General features: G+C 42.0%; 1 protein-coding gene across 1 annotated transcript in view; it reads left to right on the forward strand.

Annotated features, from left to right (window-relative positions):
• The window catches only part of BTC (betacellulin), a 45975-nt gene extending 41276 nt beyond the window's left edge, over nt 1–4699 (forward strand). The window contains exons 5-6 of the mRNA XM_045789610.2: nt 1393–1503; nt 2921–4699. Coding sequence (XP_045645566.2) covers nt 1393–1501 — 109 coding nt within the window. The 3' untranslated portion in view covers nt 1502–1503; nt 2921–4699. The remainder of the gene's footprint in view (nt 1–1392; nt 1504–2920) is intronic.
• The last annotated feature ends 17495 nt before the right edge of the window (nt 4700–22194 follow it).

Below are 22194 nucleotides of genomic sequence, written 5' to 3' on the forward strand. Positions count from 1 at the left end.
CTTGGTGGGTAGCCTGCTTCTCCCTCTCCCTCTGCCTGCCGCTCCCCTTGCTTGTGCTCTCTCTTTCTCTGTCAAATGAAAAAATAAAATCTTAAAAAAAAAGAAAAAGTGGTGTATTGTCTTGAGAAGCTAGTCTAGCCTCCTAAACTGCTACATTTACTTTTGGGCTATGGTACACACCCAAACAGGATGTCTCATGTCTCCTTTCTTCACAAAAAAACTTTAGAGTAGCTACCAGAAGTCTAGAATCTTTTATTTTTATCCCAGTTCTGTCATTAAATATCTTTGAGACCTTGGACAAACTTCTTAACACCTATTTTTTTTTTAAGATTTATTTATTTATTGGAGAGGAGAGAGAACACAAGAGTAGGGGGAGGGGCTGAAGGAGAAGCAGGCTCCCCACTGAGCAGGGAGCCCACCTCAGGGCTCATCCCTGGACTCTAGGATCATGACCTGAGCTGAAGGCAGACGTTCAGCCGACTGAGACTGAGCCACCTAGGTGCCCCTTCTTAACATCTTTAAACTGGAATTTTATTTTCTGTAAAACAGGATTCTTTTTTTCTTTTTTCTTTTTTTTAAAGATTTTATTTATTTGACTGAGAGAGAGACAGCAAGAGAAGGAACACAAGCAGGGGGGAGTGGGAGAGGGAGAAGCAGGCCTCCCGCTGAGCAGGGAGCCCCATGCGGGGCTTGATCGTAGAACGCTGGGATCATGACCTGAGCCGAAGGAAGGCAGATGCTTAACGACTGAGCCACCCAGGTGCCCCTGAAACAGGACGATTAAACCAGATAATCTGGAAGATTCCTTGTAGCTATAAAATGGAAAGATATTTAAATTTTTTTACCTGCCTCATGGCAAAAAGGAGTTTTTATAATACCAGTTTTGGGGCAGAGCTGAGAAATGGCCTATTTGATCACATCAATTTTGAATTATACTTTTAAGAAACTGGACTGCAGTCCAGAGTCTCTGACACTTTTTTTAATGTATCTGTAAGCTTAATTAACATATCCACGGGCTACTCTCACTCTCTTGGTTTTCTTATGTCTGTTTCCAATTTGTACTATTTCTTATTCACACACTAAACAATGCTTATTAGTAAAATAACTTGTCGTGCAAACGTTTCTTGTGCTAACCAAGCTTCATCAACAACCAGGTGCCATAGTCTTTCTATTTAGGTAACTCTCCTCTAAGTCACATGTTTGGCCTATTGTGGCTATCATTTGAGCCTGGAGAAAGAGATAGGTTAAGAGAGAATCTAAAATATTTAAGGAAAAAAGGAACCTACACACTTTGAACCATCTAGAAATAAGACCACAGGCCCTTTTGATGATTGATTTTGTGTTCACATGAACTAACGGACCATACTAATGTCTGACACTTTGTTTTCCAAGTCCTCTTCGGAAGCGTCGTAAAAGAAGGAAGAAGGAAGAAGAAATGGAAACTCTGGGTAAAGATATAAGTCCAATAAATGAAGATATTCAAGAGACTAGTATTGCTTAATAGTAAGTGTGATGAATTTGGTAGATGTGGTACTCTTCAGGTGACAGTTACCTGGTGAAATGGGGCTTAACTTTGTCTAGTAAATCAATGACTGGAATTTGATTATGCTTAGAAACATCTGAAAGTAAATTAATTTTTTTCATAGACTCCAAAGCTATTAAATAAAAGACTTTCTCATGTCTTTCTTTTGCTTGTTACCACATTGAGAGGCACGTGAAGAGAGGACTTTTATATCCTTTTTCTGGTGTGCTGAGATCACCCTGCTTTCTAATTCTACATGGTTGTGGTGGTTATATATACCTTTTCTTCCTCGTTTTTGGGCACAAGGAAGAGTTATTTTAGTTTATACATCTCACATTGAAGAAAAATAACAATAGCATGTTTTAATAATAACCACATTTACTGAGCATTTATGCTATGCCAAACACTGTTCTAAGCTCTTTAAATGTTTTTTTCAGTTAGGATCCCAGCAGGACCCAACAAGGAGATTTTGACAAGGGACTGGGAGGGCGGGGTTGGGGAATCCACCGGAACCTTGAGGCTCCTGCAGTCTAACCCTGGCAGGAGGCTGCTCCCCTCCCATGCCTGGAAGGGCTGGGGAAGGTTACTTCGGCACTGAGAGGCTGGCCGCCAGAGGGCCTATAGGCTGTGGGAGCCCTGTCTGTGGATGGAAGTAGCCACTGCTGGAACCAAAACAAGGAAGAGGAGGAAAGGCAGAAAAAACGCCCCAAACTTCCTCACCTCCTGCCTTCAGATCTTCAACAGGCGTCTCCCATTAGCCAAATCCAACCAGCAACCGGGAGGCAGGAGAGCCCTTGTGATGTCTCAGCCTCTTCCCCCTGGAGTGCGGGGGTGGGGAAGGCAGGGAGCAGAGAAAGGCTCCAAGGGGGCAAGCGGAGGAGGAGGGCTAGTACCATCAGCTAGCTGGCGTAGTTTGGCTGTGAGAGCGGCAAACCCAATCAGACTGATTTAAAACATTGGCTCACGTGAGCTGGCAGTCTAGAGGGAAGGTAGTCTACACACCTGGGTGAACCAGAGGCTCCCACACCGGGAAACATTATTTCTCTTTTTCTGCTCACGTATCAAAGAGTTGGCTTCATCCTTGGCTAGTTCCTCTAAGTCACAGCAGCAGCAGTGAGCCACATGCTTCGTAGTTCACCTCCAGCAAGAGAGAGCAGTGACCCTCCTAGCTCCGCCAGCAGTAGAAAGAATCTCGTTTCCCAGAAACACCCAACAGACGCATGGGGTATGGTACCTGCTTATCGAGAAATTAAAACTAATCATTAATGAACTGAAGACAAAAATGCTGGCTCTAGATTTTGTTTTTTTTTTTTGTTTTTTGTTTTTGTTTTTGTTTTTTTTAGTTTGCATAGTATATTTCTTTTAACCAGGTTGCTGTCTTTTTCCTTATTCCTACAGGCTACGAAGTTACCTCCAGGCTCGTGGCAAGCTGCAAAATGCCTTGCTCATTTGAAAATGGACAGAATGTGTCTCAGGAAGATAGCCAGGAGAAATGAATTTTAAATGATGTATTTACTTTTTGTTTGTAACGTTAGTCTGTGTTTTCTACTATTTTTATAATAATAAGTAATTTTATTATTGTTCAGTAATTGGGAAAAGGCACTCAAGAAATTGTAACAATTTCCACTTAAAGTTTTGTTACCTGGATTACTAGTCAAACAAAAAAGGAAAGTGAAAAGGAGTTTAGATTTTAGGAGCTGAATTAATAATGAAGTTACCATTTATCCAGCACTTACCATGGACCAAGAGTTTAAAGTTTAACTCTACAGAGTTACCCCTTGGTAGAGCTGGAGTTGGAACCTAGGTTTCCCCAATTGCAGTTTGTGTTCTTAACTATCATTTTTGTTGATCAGAGTGGGTGCAACCCAACTCACTAATATAACCCAAGACTTTATACTGAACTGTGTTTTGCCATGACTCTGAGATGCTGGGGCTATTTTCCTGCAGAAACTCAGATTGGCGAGTCCTGGATATATATGTTACTGTTACCATCATGCTTTCTGCAGCATTGACTTCCGTTATGTTTCCTTACTCCTTTATAAATTCTCCATGGCATGAATAAATTCTTACATCAGTGAAGCAAACAGATTTGCCCCATAGCTAGGGTAATGAATAAAGATGGAAAGTAAATGCCCGAGAGTCTTTACGGCGCCCTAAGTGTTCACGCTCATTAAGGGGTAAATGACAGCGCTGGAAGAAGAGGCTGTCTATTCCAGGGCAAAGGTCAGTGAGACGACAGCAGAGCTCAGGGGCACACTGTTTGTGGCCATATCCTCATTTTTGTTCTTCCGAAAAACATCACCTGTGATTGCTCTCAAGTGGACGTTGATGCAATGAAATCATGACCATAAGCCTCGATTACTTGGGACCATCTTGCCAAGTGTTCCTTTGACTCCATCACATATTCCATAAAGACTCTTTGAAAACTGAAAAAGCTAAACTTACATTTAGCCAATATTCCACAGAATATGACACTTTCTACATTGACTAGGTGGGTAATTTATGAAAACGAATGGAAGATGTCCCCAGATTGCTGCACTTTGACTGTTGCGTTGTTAGCCAAGTGGCTTTTATTCCAGAATCCTAGCAGATTTTACTTTGCAGTGTAGACTTCACACACAAAGTGAAGTGGAGAATTCAGACCAAAGAGGAAGCTGGATGTCCCCTTCTATCACACATGGTGTTTTGAGTGAGAATGAAGCTGTCTTCACAGAAAGAGCTCATTAAATATATTAAGAGCTGCGCCAAACAGCTAATCATCTTCTAAATCTATTTTTCCTTCTGACTTAATAGCCATCCTTGAAACAGGATTATATCCAACAGATTCCTGCTGCATATGCTTTATTTTCAAATGTCTTCTTCTGGGCTCATTTATGCCCTTGCTTTTTCTTTAATACCAAAGTGCTTGAAACAAACACTTGTTACAGCATTTAAAAACAAAACAAAATGCTGTGTTTCTTCTTCCCTGAGCTGATGTTGGTTGACCAATGGAATCTCTCAAGCCAAGTCAGGCTTGGGAATTTTGTTTTGATCCAAAAATGTAAATGGTGTCTCTTAAAACTGATATCAAGGAAGAACTTTATCTTTTAAAAATGTATTTTATAATTGTTTTGCATGTTCTAAATGACGTTGTTTATGTAAACTGTCAACATTATCATATAATAAAGTAAATTTATTTTTAAAACAAAGCAAGCATCTTTATTTGGAAATTTTTTCGGTACTATGAATTATTAAGAGAAAGAAATTTGCGGATTATTGCTTTAAAATTTTTATATTTTATAGAGACTACCATTCATATATTTGAAATAGTCCAGTTTGATCATAGGTTTTTCTTAGAAACTAATGAATTTGAAAGTGTGGTGGACACCTATGAGATTGCACAATAGCCTGGCCATATTTTTGAACCCCACCAAGAGCTGCATTTGTTTGGTCCAAGGTGAGCACTTCATGAAGTTGAGGTAATTAGTGTCATTTCTAGGGGGACTGTGAACCTGAACAGAAGTTAGTCTTCCTGGGTTCTTGGGACATAAAAATGTGTGTTTTGAAGTTACTGCGGCCATGTTTTGCTCCACGAGGCCCAGCAAAGCAAAAGAAGCTGGTAGAGGAGAACAGAGATGAGGCTCAAGTTTTCTGAAAATCTGAGCGCTCATTATGTGTAGTTCTCAAAGTTTAGCCTCACTCTGTTCCTGTCTGTGGGCTCTCCAAGACATAGAACCAGTATAATAAATACTTCATCGGGCTTAAGCTAGTTCTATTTGGATTTCTGGAAACTGGAATCGAGGTCCTGACCAAGTCTGGTGCATCATGAGATTTTGGACAAGTTTCGTTTTTTTCTTTTCTTTTCTTTTCTTTTCTTTTCTTTTCTTTTCTTTTCTCTTCTTTTCTCTTCTTTTCTCTTCTTTTCTCTTCTTTTCTTTTCCTTTCTTTTCTTTCTTTTTCTTTCTTTCTTTTAGATTTTATTTATTTATTTGAAAGAGAGAGCATGAGCAGGGAGAGGGGGAGTGGGAGAGGGAGAGGGAGAAGCAGGCTCCCCGCTGAGCAGGGAGCCCGGTGCTGGGTTTGATCCCAGGACCCTGGAATCATGACCTGAGCCGAAGGCAGATGCTGAACCGACTGAGCCACCCAGGCACCCCTGGAGAAGTTTCTTAAAACAGAAATGGCATCCTCTATGACACAGAATATCAAGTTGTGTTTTTCAAATAGGGGCTTCCACGTAGGAGAGGAACATTTCTAGCAACAATATTCTGTCTTCACCATAGAGTGATTCTACACGATGGTTGCAGGGGGCATGGAATTCAGCAAGCACTGGCCATATACGTACTGTTCTAGACACGGTGCCACCCACTACAACAAATGTTAGGCAGGAATAAGACCTGGCTCCTTAGGAAACTTACAGTTTAGTGGGAGAAGCAGCTACTCACCGATCATTTCAATACAATTTGGTGCTCCGGGAGAGGTTCACGGTATGTGAGATCCCAGAAGAGATGACTAAACCAGCTTAGAAGGCACTGTGGAAGGCTCCTGAAGGACGTTACATCTGAACTGATGACTGGCCCTGAGAAATAAAGGTCAGGTATTTCTTGGATCCGAGTCAAATTCTACAGAATTTCTTGGGAAGCTCTAGCAGTAAGGAACAGGGACTAAGAGAAAAGAACAAATCAAGCCTCTCTTCTTTCTTCCAGAATGCCCTGGGCATGATATGATAGAGTCACGGACATGTGAGCTGGCAGGTGAGCTCACCTGGTCCCAATGATGTTCTATTAAGTGGCTGAAACGGGGAGGAACTTTTGATTTCCTTCCTGAAGTGGATTTCGCGGGCCTTTCACATTTCCACTTCATATCATTGCCCATGGAGTAGGCAAGTTATGCAGAGAATGGGGTAAAATGCCCTGGGTCACATATAACTTGTTATTTGGACAAGGCTCTGGTTAGTGCAAAATTTTGTGAAGGAAGCCCAGGACGTATTTCAGCGCCATGGCTTTAAGACCAAGCTGCTGCCTCAACGAGAGGCATTTCAGTATGTTCATCTTAGCATGTTCTGCATATATTGTGTTATGAGAGCCTAAACATGTTGGGGCATTGCTATCATTCATTTATTCAAACATACTTAGTAAGTACCTACTAAGTGCCAAGTATCTTAGGTGCTTAGGTTACATGAGTGAAGAAAATGGTTAAAAAAAAAATCTGTGACCTCATGGAGCTTATATTCCTGGGTATAATCTTTCACAGCATGGAATTTAAAACAAGGCTTACCCAAGAAGTTATGTTATCCAAAGGACACTATCGTTAGACTTTCAATCTAGGCCGCTGACTTGAAGCATGGAACACAAGGTGAGCGCTCACAGAAGAACTCATTCCATGGAAGGATTAGCAGATTTCCCTTGGTCTCCAGATAATTTACCTATTTTAATAGTGACTACGAAGAGCAAAAAAAAAGTATAACCAGGTTTCTTTGGTGTAAAAATCTTGGTTTATGCTTTTTTTTTTTTTTTTTTTTGTCGTGGTTAATGAATAGGGCGCTACATCTGGGCATCTGTTCTTCTTCAAAGAATCGTCTGTGCTTCAGAGAATTTTTCTGAAAAGGAACCTGTTCCCATGTGATCATCTTTGGCGGCTGAGCGTTAATGCCAGAACATAACGTGCAAATACTTTATTCTTGCCTGTTTGCTAATGTTACCGAGTCCTGGGAATGTGTATCTTATAATAACATCTAGTTGGCGCTTCTGTAAACTAATTCTTCCCCAGGACCTTTCAGCTATTGGTGTTTGAAGTCATCTGAAATTCTGTATTAGGAAACTAAATAAACTGTATAACCTCAAAAACTGTATCGGCGATTATTTTGGGGAGCTAATTTAGGAGGAATGTTTCTGCTTTTGAAAATTTCAACATGTGGATCTCCAGGTATGTTTAGCCAACAATTTCAGTCAGTACTTGTATTATAAAAACAATGGTAACCGAACATGTTTTTAAGACTTTCCTCCGTGTTTTACTTTGCTTACTCAAGTTTAAGTTACACAAAAGTAAATGTGCACCAGAGGCACCTCGAGAGCAGTTTTCTTTTTTCTTCTCCTTTGGTCTATTTAAAAGAAGTCAAACAAACAAAATTCTTCACAAACACAGAGCTCCTTAATATTGCTTGCTGCTGCAAGTGTAATCATTTTTGTAAGATGTGTGTAGAATAATAAAATATTCCGAAACTCTATGATCCAAGCTGGCTAAAGATTTTTCATATGCTCGGTTTTAGTGATAAGTGAGAAGACCTATATCTGACTTACCCTGTAAAACGATTTTTGAAATACTGCAATGTGTAAACTAATTTTGATAAACTTGTTTCTAGCATATTCTTTTTTATTTTTTTATTATTTTTATTATTTTTTAAAGATTTTATTTATTTATTTGACAGAGACAGACAGCCAGCGAGAGAGGGAACACAAGCAGGGGGAGTGGGAGAGGAAGAAGCAGGCTTCCAGCGGAGGAGCTGATGCGGGGCTCGATCCCAGAACGCCGGGATCACGCCCTGAGTCAAAGGCAGATGCTTAATGACTGCACCACCCAGGTGCCCCTAGCATATTCTTTTTTAACACCTAAAAACATTTGTTTACTCAATGAACCAGAACTAGCAATTCTTTAAAAAAACATCATGTACACAGTGTTGGTTGGTTGGTTGGTTGGTTGGTTTTTGTTTGTTTCACCCTTAAAGATAATCTAGTCTCGGGTACTGGACCTCCACCCCTCTGCTTCCTAACTCTGAGCTTCGAAATATCTGGACTCTTAACCAACCAGTGCTCCTGATCATTCTCTCAATGGCATAGGGATGGGGAAACTGTTCAAATGCAAAGTTTACCATCAAGGGATCTTCGTTCAGACAGCCCTAGGCTTCACTCCTAGGTATCTCACTTACGGTGAGGCCCTGGGCAGTTTGCTTCACCGTCCTAATGTCCTCATCAACATGGTGAAAATAAACAATAAATAGGGTGCGCTGAGAGGATTCGATGAGATAATGCAAACAAAATGCTTAGCTCCGCACCTGGAATATTTTAAACACCCTCCAGGTCAGGGCTCACTTAATGTTAGTCGTTATTAGTATGATCAATAATAATAGTGACAATGCGATGATGTTCTCAAAATACTGTTATGGCAAACAAGGAAGTCTTTGCTGAAGTTAAGTCACTGCCCTGATGCAGTGAAGGCTTCTCTATTTTTCAGGATTCATGATCCCTCTGGAAAGGCGTGTCTTTTTGCTCTTGTCTGAAGGAGCCATGAGCCATGGTGAGGTGAAGAATTCCAACTCAGGGACTGGCCCTATGAAACTGCCTCATTTCTCTCCCTAGATTTTTTCCTTTCTCCCTCCTTGAAAGTACCCAATGAGAAAAATTAAAGAAGAATTATTACAATGCTGGCGAAAATACTTCAAGGCCTAAAAATTTTTAAATGGTGCTGAGATAAGTTCGTTATTTTTGGAGATGGAGTTGGACTTCACTGCTTGCACACTGGCCATCACTGGAAGTGTTAAAAATAGCTTGGGTCGGGGACTGGGAATAACCTGTCAGGACTGCTGTTCACCATGTGCTTGCACAGGAAAATTTATTATACCCATTTCCTTGACGACAACCCTGAGGCTCGGGAAGTTGAAGTACCCTGACAGATCATACTACTGGTAAATCCTTGTCATCTGTTTCTTAACTTCAGTATCTCAGATCTTGAAAGAAAAGTATGCTGCAATTATCTACCTTTCAAATGGAAAGAGACAGAAATGTATTGTTCTGGACTCTGCCAATGGCTAACTAAGTGATTACTAAGACTGTGGTTGACAAATCTTTGAAACATTTTAAAAAGTAAGCAACTGAACAGGAAGACAAATGAGAAGACTCTGTAGCAACCAGATGATTCAGGTTTTTTTTGTTTGTCTTTAAAATTCAACCTTTCAGCCAACTTTACCAGGCTTAGTTATTCTTTCTTAAGTTAAAATATCTGAAAATAGGAGAAAAGGACTTTGAGTAAAACATATATTGATTAAGCAATATGGCACACACATCAACTTAACATAGGCATACCGTGCTCTTAGTGGGGCCGTTTAATTTCATGGGGCCAAAATAATTTTTCCAACCACAAAAGATATGAAGAGGTAAACAGCCTGGGAAGTATTTGGCTATTCCTAAAGCTTTTATAATTAGTAAAATTTGTACAAACAGATGTAATTTTAAGATTTTTTTTGATAACTAAAATTAATTCCACATTGCCTAAGTCTCTTGAATTCAATGGAACTTCATTAATTTAAACCCCACCAATCCAAAATTTGGGACCATTCAGTCATGGACTAGGCAGATGTCTACCTTCATGAGAACGAAGAAATAGCATTTTGTAGAAACCACAGAGGAGATATCAGATATCAGTGTTATAAGTTTTTCCAATACATGGAACATTACACCTGCACAGCAGCATCTTGTATTTTTTTCATGGTAAGATTATCACCTCCTGTAACATCAGTTATATGTTTAAAATCAAACCCATCATTTTTGTAAACTACCTTCAGATCCTAATTCAATTGTTTAAATACTATCAAAAGCTGACAATGGCTCCACAGACTAAAGTGTCCTAAGTGCAGGGAGAGTGGAGAGAAGAACAGGAGACAGCGTATTTTTCAAGGAGGAGAAAAAACATACACACAAATAACTATAAGAAAAATCAGAATAAATTCATTCATTCATCCAATGAATAGTCAACATACACTATATGCATAGCATAGTGCCAAGTGCGCAGGATAAAAGGATGAATGGACTAGACTTAGTCCATGTTCTCATGAATTTTGTTCTCTAGTAGAGAGGATGAGTTTTACATGTACAAAGAATGCCTTGCTAGTTTGTACTAGGGATTGTAGTGGTTAGGGAAGACTCAGAAAAGGTGGCCTTTATCTCGGCCTGGAAAAATGAGTGGGATGTGGTAGGCAAGTGTAGGTGAGAAGACATTCCTATAGGGAGGTTCAAGCTGAGACCAAACTAACCCTTTTCTGGCTGGGTCACTGTCTGTGTGGGAATGCTCCAAGTAAGCTCAGCAGCCCACCTGGAAGAGGTGGCTGGCCAGCCCATGACCAGGAGATGGGGGACACTCGCCTACTTTTCCTGAAAGCGAATGTGTACTATATTGTGGACCCATTCCGTCGCTGAAGAGACTTTGGCAATTGTCCCCAGACTGTTCAAGCTAAGAACAGGTAGGCAGGAAGTTGGCCTCATATAAGGGCCATGCCAGGACTTCAGAGGGTCTTCCAGTCCCTAAGATCTTCCTCTCTACTTCCCCTCACAGCATTCTCCTTCAGGTCTGCTCTCCCCTCCCAGTCCCTGGATCCCGCTCCTCCTTGATCAGATTTCAGTCTCCTCAGGTCCTTCTGGGATCTCACAAGTTCAGCAGCCTTAGCCATAGAATGCCTGTGTCTTTTCACAAGAAAGGATGGGTTTTGTCTCAGGGTCTCCTGGCTTCTTTCCTACCCTCTCCTCAGGCAAGGTGGAGAAAAAGAGAGGATTTCTGCTATTTCCCTATTAAGTATCTAAATAAGCAAACCTCGTCAAGAGAAGAATTTATTCTCTCCATCCCCCTCCCAAAGAAATGAGTCCCTTTTATTATGAAATTTTTATGTTATTTTTGAAAATGAACAACTTGTCATTATTATGCTAGACAAGCATTTCTGCTTACCACCTGTTGCCCTTGAGTTACGTCACAAGCTTTCTCTCTTAATAAAGAGCACCTTATGGTGATCTCAGGGTGGTGATATCGAGCCCCAAGTCAGGCTCTGTGCTCAGCAAGGAGTCTGCTTAAGATTCTCTCTCCTTCTCCCTCTGCCCTTCCCCCTCTCCCCTGTGTGCACGTGCGCACACACACCCTCTTTGTCTCAAATAACTAAATACATACATACATAAATCTTAAAAAAAAAATAAATAGAGAGCACCTTAGGAAAGGGGAGAGGGAGGTCTTGAGCTTACCTCACTGCAGGTGAGGTCTATGCCCCAAGATGGAGAGGAGTTGGATGTTTCTATGGGTAAGAGATCAATGGGATGGACGGGAGATCAATACGTGAGAGAACAGAACAAAGAGTTCCACTTGAAGAGAGCAACCATATGGACAAGATCACACAGGTTTGTGAATGGGGGCACATATGGAGAAAGCTGTATGGGACAATGTTGTGAGATAAGTGAAAGACACCCAGTCAAATTTGAATTTCAGATAAGCAAAAAATAACATTTTCACATAAATATTTCCAAACATGCTCTCTAGGTGGGCATTCTGTATTTATTTGCTAAGTCTGACAACCCTAGTGTGGAAGAACGGAGCATGGGGCATTGAGGGGAATACACTTGAAGAGGAGGTTGTTGGGTAGGGACAGGACAAGATAATACTGCACCTGCCGTGTCGTGCTAAGAATTCTTGGGCTTCACTGGATGGGAAGGACAAAATGTTTTGGGCAAGTGACACGGTAAGATATATCATTTAGGGAGATGATTCTGCAGGCATTGTGAATAGTATATTGGAAAGTTGAGAGCTGAAGGACAAGAGAAATGACAGGAGCTGGAATGGAGAGGTATAAATATTAAGGCTGTGATACACTCAGGGCATTTGGTAAGAGAATCAACATGATCTCGTGGTCTGTTGAATTTGGGGATGCGAGAGAAGGAAGAGGCAGAGAGGACTGAGAGCTCCACACAGACGGTCAGGCAGCTCTTGGTGTGATTAGTTGAAATCTGGATTGAGGAGGGGAGCAGGCAGGGGTGGAGGCTTGGGCGGAAGCAGTTAAGATGGCAACTTCGGTTTAAAAAAAATAGATTGAAGACTCAGGGAACATCTTCGTAGAAGAGCCAGCAAACAGCGGGGAATGTAGACCTGAAGTTCAAGGCAAGTCTAGGTCAAGAAAAAGATGAGCCTCAAGCAGGAGAGAGACATCATGAAATAACAGCTCCAAGAAGCATCGTCCAAGAGCGCTGGAGACGGACCGAGGAGCACAGATGCTGGGGTCCTGAGGAGAAGCTCACATGCTGATTTACAGTAGCTCGAGCTGCAGTAATAATGTAAACAAGGAAATGGAGAGATAAGGGGTGAAACCTAGATCCACCTGGCGTTAGATTTGGCCTTAGAAGCAGTTGGGGACAGATGAGAGAGGGAGGAGACAGAGCTGCCATTGATTCTGTGAGCAAGGGAGACTGGGATGTAGAAATGCCTCGTTCATGACAGCAAGGGCAAACGGAGACTGGCGCTGAAGTTAGGGAGAGAAGAAAGCGTCCACCGTGTGTTCACTGAGTTTCAGATTGCTTATGGGACATCTCAGCTAAGGTGTCTTGCTAGTGGGGGCAATATATAAATTATACACAAGGGTTGAGCTTAGAGATTTTGCCAAGATGTAAAATCACAAGTGATTGGTATTTCTGAAGCCATGAATATGGAGTGGCAGTCTTAGCTCTCAGAGGTGCTGTGAAATCCTTGAAAAGAAATGCAAATTTGAGTGTTTTAGTAGAAAAATGCCACTCACGCTCCAAATTGGTTGTGCAGGGAAAAAAATCCAATAAATTAATTTGGTTCATTACTAATTAGTTTTTCTCTCCTGAATGCTTATATGCTAGTAAGTGAGAAAACAAACTAATTAAATGTCCAATCTGGTTTAAATTTAGCCCAGCTGAGTAATGTAAAGAACTCCATCCAGAAATTTCCTGGACCCCTTGGAATACAAAGCTCAGGCTCTCAGAGGCCCTCCATCTCCTCCTGTTTCTCCCACTAAGGTGGTGTGCAGGGGATGAGGAAGGGGACTTTGGCCTCATGTAGGTCCTTGGATTGTTCCAGCAGGTGGCCCGTGTTGTCTTGGGGGCACCCTCCTGCCCCCTTGCTGTGTGTTCTGCTAGCCTCGGAGGCTGAGTTCTGAGGCAGGTGACTGGAGATGGGGGGAGAACAAAGAAAGTGCATTGTAAAGAAATCCAAGGGGAAAGAGGAAGGGAATAAGCAGGAGGGGCTGACCCGTGGTAGCATCGGCACAGGGATGAAGCCGAGAAAACGTCAGGTTTCAAACAGTCATAGCAAGGATTGCGTCTTTCCATAATATAGGAAGTTGCCTTTTCAACCCACGTGCAGGGGGCCCATTCAGAGTAACGTTTGTAAGAGTCAGCTCTTAGTAGATGACTGAAAGTCTACGCACAACTGTGTACCCAGCCCGGTTGTTGAACTCAAATAAAGCACCTGGGAAGAAGAGCGGGACTCAGGCATCAGTGGTCATGGATGCCGTCGTGGGGTAAGGTGGTGAATATAATTGTGAATCAGAAGAGGTTTTTGTAAAGGCTAAGATGTTTTATACATACTTGGCTGAAAGCCTAGTTTGGGGCATCTGACAAGTCAAGGCGACTGGCTCTGTAAGTTTAGTACAGGCTTATTGTTACGAAGTCTCTGATTTAACTGGTTGACCTTGAACCTCTCTGCATGATTCTGTTATATCAAACGATAGGACACGTGGTGGTCCTCATGGAGTCTGAGAAAGAAGACAATGAGTAGCAAGAATTGGTCAATGTTTACCCAGCACTGCCCGAGGTCAGGCTTCCAGGGCATTCTACCTCTGTGTGCTGGGTTATCTGCTGTAATCTCAGCATTCTCACCTCCTTTTCTACACTCCTCTCCCCATTGCAGGGCAGAGACCTGGGATCCTGTTTTCCGGAATCCCTTTCCTCTTACAGTTCTAGGTGACACTCTTCCAACCCCCACAAAATTTGCAAGGTGAAAGAAAAGAGAATCTGTCTTTCACTGGTGGTTATAGCCAATGTCTGGTCAGATGACAGACGTAAGGTTTGCAGAGTACTTCAGGTGCCTTCCTGGAACTGCTAGCCATAGCTTTCCTGACCTTTGATCCCCCAGCTCTTCCGATGGCTGTATAGGTTTCTAATTCCCTACACTAAAATTCTTCTGTGTGGAAACCTGGGGAGATTCTATTTCTCTGATGGAACCAGACAGAGGCATTGGGGCTGTGGCAACCCTCAGAAATACCTATTTCCTTTTGCTTTAATTATGAATACTACTAATAATTTAATTATTAATATTACTTCCCAGATACATTGATGCCAAGAAGGGGCTACCCGAGTACCTTAGGTCCAGCTCACCTAAAAGCAGGCCTTGACATGAGTGCTTGGGAGCACCTGTGTATTTGGGAACTAGCTTCAGGATATGCAAGTGAAGAAATGGGGCAAATGAGGCAGGAAGCGAGAGAAGCTCCAGGAGGGGCATGTCAGGGAGGGAATTACTGCTGTGGACAGCTGAGCTTCATCCTACTTGGGTCCATCTGAGGAACGACACAGAATGCCCCTCAGGAGTGTTCCACCAGGGTTTGGGTCAAGATGGAGTTTCCATCCACAGCCGGCGGCCTTTCACTGACGGAGGGTTACCTCTGGAAATGGCATTGCATCCCCTGTACTTCAGGGCTGTCCTGCTCAAGGGTAGGGAAATCCTCCCTCAGGATGGAGAAAGCCCTCAGGCCGAGAAGCAGAGATTTGGAAGCACCGGAAGTGGGAGGGCTGCCTTTCTAAATCCGTGGCACTGACTTCCGGCTGCGGCGGCGATGGTGGTGGTGGTGATGGTGGTGGTGGTGGTGATGGTGGTGGTGATGGCGGTGGTGGTGGTGATGGTGGTGGTGGTGGTGGTGGTGGTGGTGGTGGTGGTGGTGGTGGTATGTGGCTTCCCTGTGCAGTCATCCAGCCTCTCTCTTCTGCCTCTGCCTTCAGTTCAGTCCTGATCCCAGGACTCTGGAGTCCAGTCTCGCATGGGGCTTTCTGCTCAGCAGGAGCTTGCCTCTCCCCCTGCCTCTCCCCCTGCTCCTGCTTTCTCTCTCTCTTTCTCTCAAATAAATAAATAAAATCTTAAAAAAAAAAAAAAAGAATCGAGCTGGTGTTATTAGAGGAAATCCACACACCACACTTGTGTTTATTCCCTTCCTCCTTCCCTTCCCCCACCCCTCTCAGCTCTCTGTCCTCCTCTTCCTCCTCCTCTTCTTCTTAAAACAGATATAATTTTGGTTTAATTCATCTTTCAGATGATGCCTACCACAAAGTTTTAAGATATTAATTTGGTCATTTTCAAAGAATTTAGCCTGAGAGTGCCCGCAAAATAAAACAAGATACCTTCTTCTAAATGACCTCTCTCCAGATTGCTTTTCCCCCGCCCCTGGGCTGAGCAAAAGCAATCACCTGCCTTCAGCGAATACACACAGAATTGTCCAGTAAATATGAGTTGCCATGGAAACTGAGCCAAAAGAGAATAGAAAGATGAGGCTGAATATTAAGGATTTGTTTGGCCTTAGTGACTTTTCCCCTCCAGATCTGAAATTGTTCGGTCTATGAAAACGTAAGCCACACAGCTCCCTGTTAGAGACGGACTACCTCCAAGTTTCTGAGCATTTTTAGTGCCTTTCACCAGCTTCTCCTATACCTCTTTGCCCCTTTTCCAGGCCTCCCAAAACAGCAATTGCAAATGACCCCTGGTGGCAGCACGTGCCCGTGGGAGTGGCGTGGTGGCCAGGCCCGGGGATTTGGAATCCGACAGACCTGGAGAGTGTGCTTCCCAGCTGTGCAGTGGTATCTCCCAGCCGCATTTGACCCTGGAGACTCTTATTCCACAAGGCTCTCTTGACAACGAATTCTGTAAGTAGAACAGCTCGCGTTTGTCTTTAAGAGCTGAAGAGTGAGTCAAAGCGTTTTCCCTCCGCACGTCTAACTGCTTGGATTCAAATGGGAGACGTAGTTCCTTGTTAATAAGCATAATTTCCTCAGTGCCATAGTTAAAATATTCTGACCCAAGTCGCTCAGAGGGACAAGAATCCCCACCAATTTCTTCACAGCTCAGACATTCATCAGGAAATGCGTCTTTACGGATTTGGGAAGAACCAAGGGACATTATTACCAGTGGCCAGATTATTATGTCAAGGGTTCTTCCTTGAGATGCCACGAAGGCAATTTTCACTCGGGCTTGGGGAGGCCTCATGAAGTGAGGTTAGAACCGGAAGTTGTGTGCTTGAGTTTCCGTTTGTGGAAGTGGTTAGCTGAGTACACCTGGACGGGTACGTACCTTTCTTGAGTCTCAATTTCCCTAAAAGCCATAGAATAATTCTGAATGCCTCATTGGACTGTTGCAAGGTTTCTTTATTCCTAATAGAAGCTAACATTCATGTAACACGTATTATGTACCAAGAATTGTGTTATGCTTCACATAAGAACTCAAGGGATCCTCCAACAACCCTACGGGCAGGGACTTACTATTATCCTGCTAGGGGAACTGAAGGACAGGAGGCGAACGTCTTGTCCAAGGTCTGGAAGCTAGTTGAGTGGCCAAGCCAGGATTCAAACTCAGAAAGTGTGGCTCCAGGCTGTTATGGCCACCAGAAAATACTTAGTAAGTACTAGCTAATGTCCTAGATACTGTGTTAAGCACTTGACAGATAAAGTCTAACTTGTTGCTCACTAGAAGTCTATGACACAGGCCCTATTACTGTCCCCGCCGTGCAGAGACAGAAATAGATACAGAGCCTAAGTTCAAGGGTCTTGCCCAAAGCCCCACCATTCATGGCCAGAAACATTCCTTTTTCTCATAATATTCTCCTTCCACCACCTACCTTCTCCTTTCTCTAAATCTTTATATACATGTTGCTTCTTCTGGTAGTCTTCCCTGAGCCCCCACGTAGGCTAAGCTTTCTTTTATATGCACTTGTAGTAAGCTATGTATTTACCTTTGTAGTAGCGACCAGAATCTTGTTCAGTTGTCTTTATGTCTCTATTCGGTTGTAACTGTCTCTCCTACCGGCAGGGACAGGGACTGCATCTACGTCGGCTAGCATGGTATCCCCAGCACCTTGCACACGGTAGGTACGCACCAAATATTGAATAAATTAATGCATCCCTAAACTTGTTGGGTCGATGTTAATAAACATCGGTGCATGAAATGGACAAAGAGAAGAATGAAATTGCCGAATGAAATGATGAAAAGCAGTTTCATGCATTCATTCAGTCTTTCACCAGGCGCCTACTGGTGTACCATACCTGAGCGAAGGAAAATGACATGTGATTCCATCAGGGGGATTGTCATCGCAACTTAAAAATTGGCTTTCTAAGGCATTCGCTATACTTGAGAGCTCTAACGAAAAGGCTCAGTGATTAGGAAGGAACTCAATAAAATCGAAATAAAGTATTATCTGGGCAGTAATTTCACAGTAAATTTGGTTTAATAAAAATTTCACATGAATCATTTTTTAATTGACACTCAAACACTGTGAACTCTTTGGAAGATAAATGTCAAGGAAATAAACGTTATGCATTGCTAATTTTAAATGCACTTGCAATACGGTGTCTAATCTAAAGGAAGTACTTTTATCTGATTTTTGCAATTTATTATCCTTTCCTGCTTTTCAGGTTGAGGACGCATTATAGCTGTTCATAAGCTTTTTTCTTGCCTTCTGATATAAAATTCTTCCTTTGTTCCTACTGAAGGAGCTCTTTAAGAATAAGGCAAAATTAATTAATTAAACTAGTCTCAAAATGTCTTCACACTTAGAGTCTGATTCATTAAATCACCTTTTTAAATAAACTATTTCTTAGAACAAAATAGAGATTTACAGGGAAATTGTGAAGATAGTACAGAGAATTCTCCTGCATTCACACTCAGTTTCTCCTATTATTAACGTCTTATATTAGCATGGTACAATTGTTATAATTAATGAACCAATATTAAAATGTTCTTATTAACCAAAGACCATACTTTATTCAGATTTCCTTAGTTTTTGCCAAGTTCCCATCCAGGATGCCACACTGTATTTTGTCTTCATGTTTTCTTAGGCTCCTCTTGGTCGGGACAGTTTTTCAGCCTTTCCTTGTTGTTGATGACCTGGAATACTTTGAGGAGTAAAGGTGTTTTGTAAAATCCCTTTTGATATGTCTGTTGTTCTTTATCATGATTAGACTATTGTGGGTTATTAGGAGGAAAACCACAGAGGTATACTGCCATTTTTATTATATCATGTCGAGGATACATACTATCAACATGATTTATCAGTCTTGATGTTGACCTTGAGCGTCTGGCCCAGGCAGTGTTTGTTACCTTTCTCCATGGTAAAGCGACTCTTTTTTTTCACATTTTTCATAATGTATTTTGTAGAAGGAAGTTACTATATACATTCCACACATAAAGAGTGGGAAGTTACGCTCCATCACCTTGAGGGTGGAATGTCTGCACAAATTGTTTGACATTCTTCTGCATGGGACACTTGTCCTTTCTTCCTTCCTCCCTTTCTTTCTTTCTTTCTTTCTTTCTTTCTTTCTTTCTTTCTTTCTTTCTTTCTTTCTTTCTTTCTCTTTCTTTCTTTCTTTCTTTCTTTCTTTCTTTCTTTCTTTCTTCTTTCTCTCACTATTTATTTATATTAGTATGGATTCATGGATGTTTATTTTATGCTTTGGGTTATAATCCAGCACTAATTATTTTATTGCTTATGTTGTCTCCACTCTGGCCATGGGATCTCTTTCAGTTGACACCTGTGTCCCTTTAACATACTTCCATCATTGCGGGGTCTTTTGTCTGTTCATAAGTTTTTGAAAGACAAGCTCTATGTAAATCTCATTTTTAGTTCAGCACATTGTGTTTCTGTCCCCATCCCTATCTTTGTCTCCCGCCCTCTCTTTTCCTCTCTCTTCTCTTTCCTCTTTCTTTCTTTCTTTCTTTCTTTCTTTCTTTCTTTCTTTCTGATTTTATTTATTTGACAGAGAGAGAGATAGGAAGAGAGGGAACACAAGCAGAGGGAGTGGGAGAGGGAGAACCAGGCTTTCTGCTGAGCAGAAAGCCCGATGTGGGGCTCCATTCCGGGACCCTGGGATCAGGCCCTGAGCCAAAGGCAGAGTTTAATGACTGAGCCACCCAGGCTCCCCATTCTTTCGCATTTTTTTATTCATTGTGGTCTGAAAATAAGAAAGAATATACGATCTCAAATTTTGCTATTTGAAGGTAAATTAATTCTCCTTGGAGCCTAGCTTAGCCAGGGGTTCTCAAATGTTAGTGTGCAAAAGAATAACCTGGAGAGCTTGTTAAAAATGCCAGCCAACAGTTTGATTTTTTAGGTAAAGGAAGGGGCAGGTTAAGATTCTGTGTAACAAGTACCCCCAGGAAATAATAATGGAGTTCTTTGAGGACTTTGCTTTGAAAAGCAGTGAACCCGAGGGCAGATAGCTGTTCTGATACACACATTTTTTTCCCCCTAGTGACTTGTCATACTATTTGGTCATACATACCCACTGTTTGTGATAAAAGGGGTACAGATTTGAGGATCTTCCAACACAATAACTACTTTGCCATAGGAAAGAACCCTAGAATAGTCAAGATCTATGCTCAGAGTTAGTTTTACATTTTAGCATTTGAGTTCATATAAGGTCCCACTTTTTTTCCTGCTCAGTATAGAGTGTTTAGGACCTCACAACAGCATTTTAGGTCTGGGAGGGAACTGAGGGATCGTCAGCTCTGGTCTTCTCTTCTCCTAGGGCACAGGAAAGAAACTGCGAGCCCTGGAGGATTGGATTGTCCAAGTTCACATGCTTCTTGGTGGTGGAGCTAGGTCTGAAAATGGTCTTCCTGGAGATTGCTCCATCAAGATAGACATAATTGAACGTAATCGGTTTGGTAGGTTTTTGTGAAATAGACAATTTTGGATTACTCTTTCTGTTCTTATATTTTTATATCAAGGTACACTGCATCTGGGTTTTAGGATTATAGCTTTTTTAGTTATAAAAGTATGTGATGTAAAATATCTGTGTTGCCCATTTGAAGTTCTCTGTTTAACTATTTTTAAATTGAGTTTTAAAAATATTAAAACTGGCACTTAGCTCTTGGCTTGGCCAAACTTAATCTGAGTCAGGTCGGCTTCTACGATGATACAAGCAACTAGAAATAGAAGGATTAAGACTTGGAAAGTGAAAGAGCGGGCAAGGTCTCAAGGCAGAGGTGTTTCTGGGGAAAACCCTTGTTTAATTAATTAATCAGGCAGCATTGGCATGACACCGATGGAGACAGTTCATATCCGCGTTAGGATGCTTCATGAAATGGAACTAGCTGGCAGAAGAAAGACCACCTGGTTGACTGTTCCCCTGAGTGAAAGTGACCCTAATTCTGGATGCGCCTGAAGCTGTGAGGTAGTGTTTTTGTGGCTGTTTGAAGAACTCTGGACTAGAATTGAGTCTTGGCTTTGCCCCTGACCCCTGTGGGACCTTGCGCAGGGCGCGTTACTTATTTCTCATCTTCTCAGTTTCCTTATCTGTAAGTTGAGGAGATTGGTTTCCATACTGTTCATTAACTCTTCATATTTAAAGGTGCGGCGATTATGGACCATCACTAATAAATACCACGAAAAGTGAATTCTTATCTGCCTCTCTCTCTTTTGTATTTTTCCATTCTGGAACTTCGATTTGGCTTTCAGGATACTTAGTTATTTGTTTTTTTAAGATTTTATTTATTTATTTGAGAGAGAGAGGGAGAGAGAGCGAGCAAGCACATAGCCAGGGCAGAGGCAGAGGAGGAAGTAGACTCTTTGCTGAGCCGGGAGCCCGATGTCGGGCTGGATCTTAGGACCCTGGGATCATGACCTGAGTCAAAAGCAGATGCTTACCAGACTGAGCCACCCAGGTGGCCACAGAACACTGTGTTATTTGAACTGGGAAGGAGTGTCAGGTCGTTCTCCGTTCACATTCGTCACGTATTTGATGATCTACTGAATGCCGCTTTACAAATGAAGTGCTCCGGACTGCAGCGCTGGCTGACACCTGTAAGCTGGAAAAGAGATGGCATCTCGAGAGGTGTTATTTCCTGTCATGGCCACATACCAGAGGGCTGTGTGTGTGTGCGTGTGTGTGTGTGAAGAGGTTGTTGAGTAGAATTTAGAAGCAGATCCTCTCTATATCTGTATTTATAGGTCTATGTCTATTTCTCTCTATAAATACATGTCTATTTCTATCTATTCTCTATAGAGAGATAGAGATTAGATATAGAAATATTTATTTTGTGTATTTAAATATAAATATATACTTATGTTTATAGATGATAATTATATTACCATTAATATATTTAATAATAAGTATATTAAATATAAACGTATATTTCTCCTCCTGCGATTGATCTCTCAGTACATCTATTTATCCCTCTGTCATCCAGCTAGCTAGCTACCTAGCTGTATCCCTGGAAGAGAAAAATATAAATCAAACAGAAGGGAATGCCCCTCTCCAGAACGTGTCATACAAGAAGGTGGGCAAAAATCGTCTGTGTTTTCCTGGTGTGGTGATGCGATTAACTCATAGATGTATGATGTGATGTGGGCCAGTGGGCAGTGGTCAAGAAAGAATTCTTGAGACGTTTTCCATGCAAAAGGTATTTTTATTAAAGCACAGGGCCAGGAGCCCTGGACAGGAAGACCTGACCGAACTGGGGTTGGGAGGAGCCACTTTTAAGTTGGTTGGTGGCCGGGGAGGCTAGAGATAAAGGAAGTTTCCAAAAGGCTTTTTGTATGTTAGAGAGGACTACCAGGATCCTGGAGGTCTGCCTATTGTCAAACGAAGGTTGCTTTTTGCCTCCAGCAAAGCATTAACTTTAAGGCAGCCAGTGAGTTCTCTGAGGAATGCCCCACTGGCCTGTCCCTAGTA

Source organism: Ursus americanus, chromosome 8, assembly GCF_024610735.1.
Source record: "Ursus americanus isolate L20-20 chromosome 8, mUrsAme1.1.p, whole genome shotgun sequence".
In the NCBI taxonomy this organism is placed as follows: Eukaryota; Metazoa; Chordata; class Mammalia; order Carnivora; family Ursidae; genus Ursus; species Ursus americanus.